At 27.6% G+C, this 13457-nt stretch overlaps 1 protein-coding gene across 2 annotated transcripts in view; it reads left to right on the top strand.

The window, feature by feature from the left end:
- The window catches only part of LOC129968613 (putative phosphoenolpyruvate synthase), a 67194-nt gene that overhangs the window by 5988 nt on the left and 47749 nt on the right, over window positions 1–13457 (top strand). For both annotated transcript variants that reach the window (XM_056082678.1, XM_056082677.1), the window contains exons 4-11: window positions 1262–1321; window positions 3685–3795; window positions 4449–4564; window positions 6225–6283; window positions 6407–6459; window positions 8121–8239; window positions 10412–10613; window positions 12402–12463. In XM_056082678.1, the coding sequence (XP_055938653.1) occupies window positions 1262–1321; window positions 3685–3795; window positions 4449–4564; window positions 6225–6283; window positions 6407–6459; window positions 8121–8239; window positions 10412–10613; window positions 12402–12463 (782 nt within the window). The remainder of the gene's footprint in view (window positions 1–1261; window positions 1322–3684; window positions 3796–4448; window positions 4565–6224; window positions 6284–6406; window positions 6460–8120; window positions 8240–10411; window positions 10614–12401; window positions 12464–13457) is intronic.

Here is a 13457-nt window from a genome sequence, read left to right as displayed (position 1 = left end):
ATATAGCCACTTTGGGCAACCAACTGATACACAGGAATTTCTGCTCACAAATGTTTTCAATTCAATATTTTGAGCAACTTGATCTCTTAATAGTATCTGCAGTAAAATAGCTCTAAACTTCAATTTTTGATATTCATACAACCAATTCTATTACAGAAGATTTAGGTTATTTTGCCTAATTTTCTGCAAGCTCCTGTAAAATTTGAATTTTAAATTGAAACGGAAGTGATTAAGCTTCAATAAATATAAAAACAGTTTTTGTTGCAACCAAACATGTTTTGTAAAAAAAAAAAAAATGAGTACAGCAAAAGATTCGTTCAACATTAAAATCTCTATACAGAATATTTTATTTATGATTTATACAATATCTCAAAGGATTATTCAACAATTTATGTGTTTCATCATAAAATTCCTTTTTAAAGCTTACGTTCCAAAGGAGTTAAAAGTCATAAATAATAAAATTTTGTTTTATTTCATTCAATAAATGTACTTCTGAAAAAATTATGAATTATAAATTTTTTACAGTCCTTTGGACACATTCTTAGCATTAAACTTCAGTGAAATATTTTTAACGTTACAACTTTCAAAATAATAAAAAAATATGCTACAAATTCCTACCGAATAATAAAGTTTTGATTACCACTATTTTAGGACAATCAACAATTTCATAATTAATCAGTCTTTGAAAATTTCATAACTCACTTACTTTGCGTCGTAACAGAGAGGACCTTTCTCTTTATTTAAAATGTTAATGTCTGTAGACGAAAAATATATAATACTTTTATAAGTGAAAAATATATAAATATATATTTCATTAAATATATAATATTATATATTTATATAATATATATTAAATCTATATAAAACATAAAATTCGTAATTCATCAGAGCATTTAATGACTCAAACTGAATAAAATATTATTTTTTACTTTATTTTAGTCATATTTTATATTAGATGTATTTGCTTAATTCTAAAAATTTAGAAATTTAATGTTGGGCCCACTTATTTACAAAATAATCGTCTTGTATTTTTTGAGGAAATGTTGAAAAAATGGTTGTTGACATTTTCATTAGTTCTGCGGCTTCGTGTTATTCTAAAAATCCCATTAATTTTTAACTGAGAATAAATATTTTTTATAGAGAGCGTGAATATATGCTCATTTTTCGAAATAACTACACACCTTGTCATCCTACCACAGGTGGATCTGTTCTTAGTATACATGCTTTTAAGATATTAATTATTGTTGTTTTTCATTTAAAGGGAATCGAGTGAAGATGGTACACCATCAAACAAAAAGGTGCACGTGAAGTTTGCCTTAATGTAAGTTTGGAATTTTAAAATATAATAAAGGTTTCATAGTTATTTGCAAAAAACGTAGTTCCAAAAGAGTATAACAGTGGTTCTTAACCTTTTTAAGCCGCGACCCAAATTTGAGAAATATATATAAAAAATCTTCAATTCTACGACGATTATTTTTTTAACTTACAAATTTTTTATTTATTTTTTTAATAATAAAGATAAACAAAAGTACTTTTCGATCCAAGGAAAATTTAATTAATAATCAAGTGTTTTTAATAATTTTTTTGACCAAATTAAAATATATTTATAACTTTTTGAAAATAATTGACATTTTAACTTATTCCTAAAAAAAAAAAGAAAAGAAATATCAATACATATGTTAAGTCTTTTAAATTTAAAATGCAAGTCATACAGTTTTAATGAATGTATTCAAGCACAAGGTTCTCATTTTCGATTGTTGATATTTATTCAAGTCGTCATTTCTAAAATGTCTGAAATTTGGTGTATTACTAACTTTTTTGGTTCGACTCAGCGCGACCCAAGAAATATGCTTCGCTACCCAATTTTGGGTCGCGACCCATAGGTTAAGAACCCCTGGAGTAGAATATCGTAAAGATTGTACTATCAAATTAAAAATTATATTCCCCTACTGATACATACACATGATTGTCTAATTAGTTGAGCAGACTAAGTAAAAGGAACAACCTGTTTTTGCAACATGAATTATAGCTGCAATCATGAAAGCAATACAACGAGGGTTTAAATGAATGTCATAAGAATTTGGATCAAGACCATCTATGTACAATACAATAACTATTATAGGTTGATTATGAAAATTACGTTTGATTCATATATAAGTTTATAATGCTGGTTTTAAAAACTGAAAGCCAGCAAGAAACTTTACCTAACAGAAGTAATCGCTATACTTTTGGATGCGGTATCTTTGTGAAAATTAAATATTTGGTATTAGAATCTGAATCAAATCGAATAGCAAAGAAAATCATTACTGTTGTTGGATTAACAGTTGAGAATCCATTTACATAATTTGCTTAAGTCAAGTACCTCAATCTGAATCAGTTTGACTGAGGAATTTGTATGTTAGTAACGTACAAAACCCCATCAACTAATTCACGAAATTAAGCTGTGACAAAAATAAATTTTGATTATTATATCAGTATGTTTGCATATTATCTCGCCAATGACTTGCTAATTATGTTGGAATATCTCATTGCCACCAGGAAAGATAATAGTGTTAAGGAATATAATACATTTATATTTACGGAGGGAAATACGTTCATCACCCTCCTAATTTCCTAAAAGATTAAAAGATAGGGACTCCATCATGAAAATGTCTCCCAGGTTATGATGCTGCCATTATCAACCTGCGATACACCTTTATGTATTTTGTGAATGCTGACATTTCTCTAGTCATCCAATTAAATGATTAGCAAAAGAATTCCGTTATTATCTAATTTGTAGAATAAAACTTGGATTCAGTGAAACGTGCAATATCTTATTAATGCGAGTCTGTTTTATTTATGTTTATGGACTTTCTTCGACTTTAAGCCCGCAGGAGAATAGTAACTAACCTACTCCTGCCGGTAATTGAGTTAGCTCGTGCATTTTTCGCGCTTGCTTGTATCATAGAATTTTTTTGTCTCGAATTCTTCAAACAATTTCATAGTTTATTAAAAGATATAGCTCTAGCTATTTTGCCTCTCATAAACCAAAGGCTCCTTTCGTGGCGATAAATAAAGGTTGATGAAGATCCTTAGTTTATTTTCTATACAGCGAACTTGTTATATAAGACCTTTTGCAATACACACTTCTTGAAAGTATGAAGCAAAATTTCATATAATTGCACAGTTACAGAAATGTTAGCATTATAACACCAATGCATAATCAAAGCCTTTTTTTAGGCTAAAATCTGGCATTTACAATAATCCTATATACTGTTGATGAGTAGAAATAAATTTACAAATATTCGAGTCATTGAATTAAAATGTCAGATCTCTATTCAAAAGAAGCAGAATGTGTGCTTTAATAGAAACAACATTATTCGATTTATATTATAAAAAGTTTTCATCTTTTCTCCGAGTTTTAAACGATGGATAGAATTTGATATTCTTTTCAGCCACTTTCGTCGTAGTTGAGTTGCCGAGAACCGAACTCTCAACGTTAGTGTTTGTAGCCGCGTAACATAACAACTAGACAAAAGTGATCACTCGTGTCTGGAGGTTGTTAACTGGCTTATGAAGCTACCACCACACTTTATTGGGGTTCAAATATATTTTGGTCTGGCAATCATAATATAAACTTTAGAAGAAATTATTAATGAAGGCATATTTATAAAGAAAAGTACTTTTAAATATTTTCTATTTCAGATGGCGAGCGTCAACTGACCCATTCGATTTTAGAACAGATGTAAAGAGTAAAGCTTTAACAGCTAGTTTGGCTAAGAGTGAATGGAAACAGTACACGCCACCACTGGGAAAGTAAGTAACTAATTATGAATTATTTTAGGTATTTAATTTCGTAAAAACATATAGCATATATTAAAATTCTGATTTTTCCAGCTTTGTTTTCTTGTTAGAGATGACTTTCAGGCATATAAAAGTTAGATTTTAATTATTTTTAAGTTTATTGAATCCACCAGATCAATTGGAGATAATCAATGAACTCTTTTTCTTTAAGTTACGTAAAATGTGTTAGTATTCACTTATGCTAGGTAAAAAATCAGTTATGGGCAATTTTGTTTTCGGGAGTTAACATTGAAAAATCTCAATTTTTCTTTTAATTTTTTATTTAATTAGAAATTCGAAAAAATATTTTCAAGTTTCTCACTTTTATTTTCTAAAATACATTTATGTCGAATTTGGTATTTTTAACTCTAATAATCTGTCCTGTAAAGTTTCAGCTCATGTACAAAAGTATATGGACTAAAACTTTCTTTTATAGGTATGAGTAGTATAAAATTAACTTTTCTAATAAATAACGAAATAATGCTATGTATGTAGCTTGCAGAGGCATAAGCTGTATAAATAATATAAATGATAAATTTTATTTCATTCAAAAATGATTCGTTAAAAAAATTCACTAGAAATAACAAATAATTATTCCTTTTTTTATTTCTTTGTTATTCTTTTAGGTTGTTCAATGCTCTAGATTTCTATGCTCAGTGTGGAATAATTATGGGAAAGGTCTACGTAGATGAAAATGAAGAGTTTGATATGTACTTATTTGGAGAGAGACTAAGATTTTTTGGTATGAAGCAGTTTCTTGTTTTTTTTCTTAAATAAAAGTATTTCTGTTATCTGTGAATATGTAATAAATAGGGATAAGATAAAATGGGATGATTTGGATAAGATTGGAAAAAAAATCTCAAAATATGTTAATGAGAATTAATTTTCCCTTTTATATAAAATGTCATTTAAATAACTTGTCAATTTATTTCTTAAAATTATTTTCGAAATTCTAAAATATATTCTTTATACTAAAGAAAATTAATTAAATTAAGTATCTCATTCTTTTCGTGTCAAATCGTTCACACAAATTGCTCATATCAATAAATAATGAATTCGAGTGAAGCGAATGAATTCGACAAAATAAAGAATGCAGTTTTTGATATGACTCTGATTTGAATACAAAAAAAATATATATAACATAAAGCTAAAAGCTAATTCTAAATAAATTATTTATTTATGAAATTTAAACTTAAAATATATTTTTCTCGTTTTTTAATTGACAATTTTCTCAAATAGTTCTAGTATAGAGAACATATTATTTGATATTTTTCTAAAATAATATGTTCTCTATATTTATTTTTGTTTATAATCCTTATGTCAATATAATTAGCTTATGCTATCATAAAAGTAAATATATGATCCAATTATTCTAGCCAAAGTTATTTGAAGGAAAAGCATAATTGCAAACAAAACTTTTATCATGCTACTTCTTTCAAATAGAAGACATGCTGAAGCTATCCATTCAGCCACCATCAATCGATGATTATTTCATTATAAACGAAACGCATTTGTCAACCGAATGACTGATCATCATCTATACATTCTTCAATCACAACCACTAAAAATAATATTGAATATAATGATATTTTATAATTTCTATTTAATGCGAAACCTAGATGCAGTATAATTTTAAATTAAATTATGGTGCATCTAGACCTAGTCTTCAGCCTTCATTTTCAACAGACATTTCAAAATGAAGCTTATGCAACTCAATTGGATATCAAATTTCCTAAATCGAAAATTTTTTCACTTTGCAGGCAGAGATATTAAACTCAAAACCAAAAGTGTTTATCCTCTTCCTTAATAATAATTTTAATAGCTAACTTTTCTTTCTTTTTTTTTACTAAGCTATTGTGTTTAGGTTTTCGAATGTAATTGTGTACTCATCAACAATTGCTGCTTTTTACTTCCAGAGTGGCGAATGTTTTAGAAGATAATAATTTCTTCAATATTTTCTTGGCCAAATTAATTTAATAGTATGTTTTTTCACAATACTATATAGAAAATAAATTATATTAATTTATGCAACTCATAAGCTGTGCACTAATTAGACTTCAATACAAATTTGCATTCGTATTCAATTAGCAAACAGATCATTCAAATGTTTTTACCTGTCAGAAAGGAGTTGGATGCAACGAGTGGATTTTCCACATTTTACTTTAGAAGCAGTTAGCACATATACACAGGAACAAAGCGCACAAAGGCGAAAGCAACACAACTAAAAATCATATTATATATAGAGACTGACTCAATATAAACAAACCCATGAGAAGCACACAGCGTTTTCGGGCTGAAAAACCTTGGACTTCAAGGGTTCAAATAAAATTTTAATATGCACCTCTCTGCAATCGTTTATGCTATCTTTGCCATATTTATTTCACTGGCTTAATATTTTACAGGTGATGTTTCTTCTATGGAAGGAATGGAATTTTTTCATGTTTTAGGACATGTGTGTAAAGTAAGAATGACATTTTTTTTTCATTTTTAATGAAATAATTTGCTTAAAACTCTAATCTGAAATCTCAATCTCTCACAATCTGAAATCATTTCATTTTCTTACAATGTTATCGTTTTCTTTCAGAATGGGCGATTTATACATGTGATAGAAGTGTCATTGCCAGATGTTGTAGACAAGTATGAAATATTATAATATACAATTCTTACTACTTACAAATAATTTTTAATTTATTATTAATGTCAATTCTACATTTCGATTCTATATATTGTTTAATTTATAGTTAAGTAATGGTGCAATATGTTATAACAGAAAATATAAGTCATGTTTGAATCTCAATCTAGAAAATCTAATTGATGTTTGAATCTCAATCTAGAAAATCTAATTGATGTTTGAATCTAAATCTAGAAAATCTAAGTGATGATTGAAACTAAATTTAGAAAATATAACTATTGTTTGAATTTAAATCTTGAAAATATAACCAATCTTTGAATATAAATCTAGAAAATCTAACTAATGTTTGTTCTAATCTAACATAATTTCATTCTTAAAATGTGTAAATAAACTAAACGTTTGAATTATTTTTAAAAATATAATTTTTTGCAGCTATCATAAAATAAAAAAATAGATATTTTATCCTAGAATTATATATTTTAAATATTTTCTATGAAAAACTAATTTTCATATATAATAACTTATAGAACAGAAGATCGAAGTTATCCAAATTTCATATCCTAGAATTACTACTCTTGAAACAATTAAAATTGATGTATTTTATTTCTTCTCCATTACAGCAGATTCTGGAATTGCTGCATTATAAAACTTATGAGCGCGCAAGGCAATTCACTGATCGCGCTTGATCGCTATTGCATGAATAGTTTGTCCGGTCATTATGAACTAACACTGATATCAAAACTTATTTTTAAACATTGAGAAACAATGTCTATAAAAGTCATTCAAAATGTTGCACGAAGAAGAGTGTGTATTGTGTAAGGCTAAGAAGAGTGTGTAAGGCTAATTAGGAACGTTGGTGAGACATTACATAATGAGACACAGTAACTCTATGATTATGGAAACTCATTCGCTATATTTCAGTGATATCCTTTCACTGATTAATCTTTCGCATTCGAAATTGAAGAACTTAACATCTGAAAGCAAAATGCTCATATATTGTTTCTTATCCTGGCATAGTAAAAATACTTCATATTTCCCTGAGACAAGTGTCTCAGTTGAAAAGGTAAAAGAATTCAAGAATTTCTGAAAGATTTCTGCCATTGCTAAAATAAATTTAATTCAAATTTGTTGTATCTGACTTTGTTTGCGGTGATACTGAAAATTGAATTCTCGTTCAATGATATGTTTTCGCAGATTGATTAATCTATGCTGATTCCAAAATTGTCAAAATTTTCATCTCCGTTAAAATATTATGTACTAAGTGTATTTGAAGAATTTAACACATAAATAAATATTGTTGATTATATATTGTTTCCTATCCACGCACAGTACAAAATTCCATTCTTCTCTAAAACAAGTTTTTAGTTGAAGTAATAAGTCTATTCATAAATTGTTAGAATATTTCTGCATTTGCTAAAATAAATTATTTGACAGAGCTTTATCGTATCAATCTATCTTTAAGGTCTTAGAAAAATTGAATTATCAATAAAATTTTCTTGTTTATTTTTCTAATATATTCATAAATGAAAAAATATAATTAATGAATTAATTTAATCATTTTAAATTCAAAGTATCTGTTCAATATGGAATATCATTTGTGTGATATTCAACAGGTTATTGTTTAGACGCATCAAATTATTTACTTTGGAACAATTTATTATTACAGGCTTAAATTTGGATTTGCTACTCTTTTAACGGGTGGATTGCTACCTCTTGATGGCAATGACTGCATTTTGGAAAAGTTTGTTGATGAAAATGATGTTAAAGCCATAATTCAAGCTGGCGGTAATACCATGCTCTATTTTTTGCATATATTTAATATTTTCTAACTCAAAATTTTGTATTTTACAGTGTGCATTTTCAGTTAGTAAGAGTCTCGCAAATGTATCACCAGAAATTTATTATCGTAGGTTTACATGAATTTTTTAAAGAAATGTATGCATGTGATTTCTAACACATTGTGCTGAATTAAAATTCTAGATTATATTCTGATTACAACTCATTATAAAATTATCATACTGGGAACATAATTGCATTTTCCTGTCACTTTGAAGTTTGTTTCAGTTTGAATTATCTTATTCCCTAGAATATATTAAGGTGATTTATTTTTTTTTAAATACATTCGATCAATTTTTTAATACACGTAAAAGTGTTGAAATTAGACAAAAACGATTATTTTCATTCATTTAATTTGTTTCTTTTTCTTTTGTTATAAAACTCAAGACCTTAGACTCCTTTAATTGCTTTATCTCCATTTACAAATAGAACTGTCTTATTGACTTCTGAATTTGAATTCCTTCAAGCGTGTTCGATAGTGTCCATGTCAAAATGAAGTGATTTTGTTTACCAACACTCTTCTTCAAACTTGATAAGCTTAGAAGAGTTTTTCAAAATCTTACTATATTCTTTGTGTGTGTATTGCAAAGCAGTAGAGACAATCACACTTTAATTTTTTTTCTTTCTTTTTAACCGACGGCAGATTCCATTTGTCAATTTTATGCATGTTTTAAAATCTAGAGCAAAAAAAAAAAAAAAAAAAAAGGTTGTTTTTATATTAGTTTATCGCATGTCAAAATTTCATTGAAATAACTAATATCATTCTAATTTATTAGATTTTATGTTCTTTCTTTAATTAATGAAATTTTGTGCGCTTTTGAAAATAATAACTTCTAAATTCTTATCGTTTGTGAAACAATAAACATTCTATTTAAAATATATCGCATAAGAGAGTATGCATATTGTTATGGTTTCGGGGTAATTTCGATTTGTTTGTCGACGAGGAAACAATCCATTAAAAGTTTAAGATATTTTTTCTAGAAAATTCAAGCAAATTCAGGACTTTACACGAAGAAACAAATACACAAACGAATACACACGATGCATAGCAGCACACTACAGAAAAAATGTGTCCCACAATTAGTAATCGGTAGTAATAACAACCACAGCACACAAAGAAGCCAGACAAAATTCAGCAAGAGGAAGGAATCTACATAGCTGCATTCTACGATCTCCCCAAACGCCTGCAATTATCTATTATCTCCTAGCTTTAGCTGTATCCATTTGCCGACACACTACTACACGACTGGCTACTCCTCACAGGACTCGATGCTGCTTCTATAATAAACACCAAGATACGGCACTCATCTCAATTCAGCAAACATTTAAGCTCCACACAACGCTTGCGCATCGCTGGACTGATCCAACTATTCGCCCTTGACTCCTTGTTCGACTCTAAACTTTTCGGCGCCTTTTTACACGATTGTCTTCGGCTTAGACTGCCGACCTTTTATAGTTCCTGGAGCAGGGCATATAAGGTTCTGGAACAGTCAGGCTCTATCACCAAAATTCAGGAAAAAATTCAATAATATCCTGTCGCCAAATTCGTCGCCAAGCTCCGGGATTTCTGATTCGGCACTCTATCAGCATCCGACAGAGCTGATCGTAAAACGGTCTTTCAAGTGATTATCCGTGCTGGGAAGCAACACTACAGATTTGTAACAATATCAAATTTAAATCTTGATTTTTATAATCATATTTTCGGTCAGTTAATATATGACAAGATTTTAGCGTTTAAAAATTGTAGTTTTATTATAAACAGGCTCGTTTAGTTTTCCCAATTTTGGACATGTTTTTAATGAATAGGAACGCTTGAGGAATCTATCGATCATGCCAATTTTTGTCTATTTTATCTTTTTTTGCAACTCTTGTTATGTTCATAGACATAGATTCATATTTTTTAGGCTAAAATAACTCTCTTTCGGCTATTCTTTATAGAAATGGAATTATTTTTTATAAAATTTCAGATTTCTGTTTTACTACATTCTTTTTTTTTTTTTCATTTATAATCTGTGATTTAAAGAATTGGTAGTTGATAGATATAACAAATTATCAATATAATAATCATCTAATCTGTATATTTACCGACCATTTATAATATAATGAACATTTTAATTTCAGTTAAATTCTTTCAGTTGAAAGGGACATTCACCGGAATTCAAAATAATTTCCACAATGATGAAGATAGGGAAAGATATCTAACAATTAGCTGTCTTGACTTTGAATTGAATTCACTGTCAGTTAAAGAAAGAAAATTATTGCTTGGAAAAGAATTTAATTCATTTGCAGAAGGACAGGCAGGAAAAGGAATTGTTATAAAAGGGTAAGGAACAAAGATTGATTAATTTGAATCAAATAATGATCTTTTAATAGGCTTATACATAAATTAGGATTTGTTGACGCAAGATGAATTAGTGTCAGCTATTCTGTGATATTCAAATTATGTAGAAATCATTTTTGTTAATCTCTTAAAGCTTATGTTTAAACATATCTTGATACTATGTACAATCTTTAAAAACTGCTGATTTTTTGTTGTTGTGGATTTTGTCTTATAAAGTGTTTGTTGTAATTAGAAAAAAAATTTCTAAATAACTTTTTCCCAGTTTGATGCTATCATATGACATAGAGATGATAGTTACATTTTTAATAAGGACATTATGATTTAATTAAGGTAGTAAGAGTTCTCATTAAATAATGCTTTTTAAAAAAATTAATAAAGTACTTAGCCTTACTTTCAGGAGTGAAACTATTAGTTATTTCCAATTATCTCGAATATTATGTACGAATTGTGATGAACTATGTGATCTTATCTATAATTATAGCTGTATCAAGAATTTTATTTATATTTTGGTCCCACGTAACATTTGGCGTCCAAAGTATATATTTGACTTTTTGGTATTTTTATATTAATCGCATGCCTATTATTAATCTGCAGACAAAATCGCCAAAGACCAGTGCGATATTATATAAGGATCGTTTGCCGATCGCAGGCGTTTAATGCACAAATACTGTTTTTTTTAATTATATTAAGAAGTAAACATTTCTCATATAGGGAACTGTTAATATAAAAAATATGAATGTTCGTGATGGTCAAAATTTTATGAGAAAGGAAGGAAATAAAACTTTTATTAGAGAATATATGAGAAAGTTCAAGGGAGTTTCTATTCATTTAGTTATCCACTCACGGACAAGCGTACTGTTCCATAAATTTCTTTCAGAATCGGGGGATCTGACACACGAAAATTTATCATCTATTCAGATAGTATGCTTTAAATTTTTGACTATTGCAATACATTTTCTTTAAATACTTCCTATACGAGAAATTAAAAATGCAGCAAATTCTGCTAATCCAAACATTATTAATTCCAGATAAAAAGAAAACGGCTGAAGGTTTTTTTTCTTTTCTTTGCCTTGCTTTCAAACACTCCGTCATGGAGCTTGTTTGTTTTTCTTCATGCAACCACTTGACGGGCTAACTAGTTTGAAACCATTTTAAACAAAAAGCCTCTTAACAATAAAAAAATTATTTCAAAAATATCTTTCTAAATTTTAGTAAAATTTTAAATAGATCTTACAATATATGTTATTGTTTTAGTTAGTGCATTTAAGCATTCGAGTTCTGCAATGATATTATATAATTAAGCATTAGTTTCAAAAATAAAATAGAGATAGACGAATTCAACCTACATCAACTTTATATTGAAATTTTCTGGTTAAAGATTCGAATACCCTTTCATTGTCCTTTTCTTTAAATAATTTCGAATAATACAGAGTAATAATGTTCTCAGGTAAGAATTTTAGATATTAGCTGGGAAATCGATAATTACTTTTGTATCAAATATGGCATCCTGTTTCAAAACATTTAAACAACTTGTGGGATATTTTTGTATTTCAGAATCTTTCCTGTGCTAATAACAACAACATTGTAAATTTAATAGTTATTTCAGTATGTTCTATATATTTTTCTACTGCTAATCTAATTCTTAACTTTTATGATAAAATGTTCCAAGGCCAAAAATTATTGTATATTTTGCTAATAATTGCACATGTATATTAAAATTAAAATCTCAATATTTTGTATTCTTAATATTTATTGTATCTTTTGTTAAAGGAAAATTAGGAATATATCCAGAAAAACCTTTCCAAAGCCATCAACCTTTCCCAGTCAGTCAGGTAATCACGGATTTTTAGATGATTTTTACCGTTATTCTTATAAAATTAATTCACCCAAATTCAAAAAAGATAACAACAACCTTTAATATATTAAAATCAAACTATAAGTTACTTTCTGCTGATTTGAAAATTTCTTCAAAATGTAGCAGTGTAGATGGAAAATTTTGATTGATATATTTGCAAAAAAAAAAAAAAAACGATTGGTACTTTGTGTATTTACAAGATGACATCTTTAGTGTCAAAATAATAATGGAAAAGTATCTAAATACTAAATGTTACATTGATTACTATAATAATTAAAAATTTCGAACTTTACATCCTTGGCATTTTAACTAATGTAAAATTATATTACCACAATACGCCTAAGGATTGAATTTAATTGGCATCGTTTAAATAATAAATAATTGTTAAAACATTTATAACCAATGAATAATTTAAATCAGTTGGATTACAATTTTAAACTGCTATTAAACAAAACATTTCAGATAAAATTTATTTGTTAGATGAATTTCCAGAAAATCTAATCTGGTGAATACATTCGAATATACCGAGACGCATTAAAGTCTCGCAAAATGAAAATTTTTGATACCTGTTGCCAACAATTATTATAATAAAAGTAAGCAGAAAAGAAATGGTTATTGTTGTTAATTGATTAATTATAATTTATGTTCATCCTTGCAGCATTGAAACTAATACTTTGGGAAACCGACTAAAATTCAAAGAAATTGAAAGAAAATTTTTAATATATCTACGATTTGGCATTGATCTTTAAATTTTATATTATTATGTATAACTCTATAATCATTTTTATAATCATAATACAAATGTTGTTGAAAAGAGGTTTAAGAAATTTTTAACCAAACATTCCAAGCATTTTTGTATGTCTGGATGGGGATATATAAAAATATTCAAAATCTTCGTATCAAAATAATTATATATTTATTTCGATCAAATTCTTTATTTTAATCAAATAAATTCAAAATAACCATTCAAT

The sequence above is a fragment of the Argiope bruennichi genome, chromosome 5, assembly GCF_947563725.1.
Source record: "Argiope bruennichi chromosome 5, qqArgBrue1.1, whole genome shotgun sequence".
Classification (NCBI taxonomy): Eukaryota; Metazoa; Arthropoda; class Arachnida; order Araneae; family Araneidae; genus Argiope; species Argiope bruennichi.
Note: the sequence above shows the minus strand (reverse complement) of the source record. Positions and strands in the feature narration are given on the sequence as shown.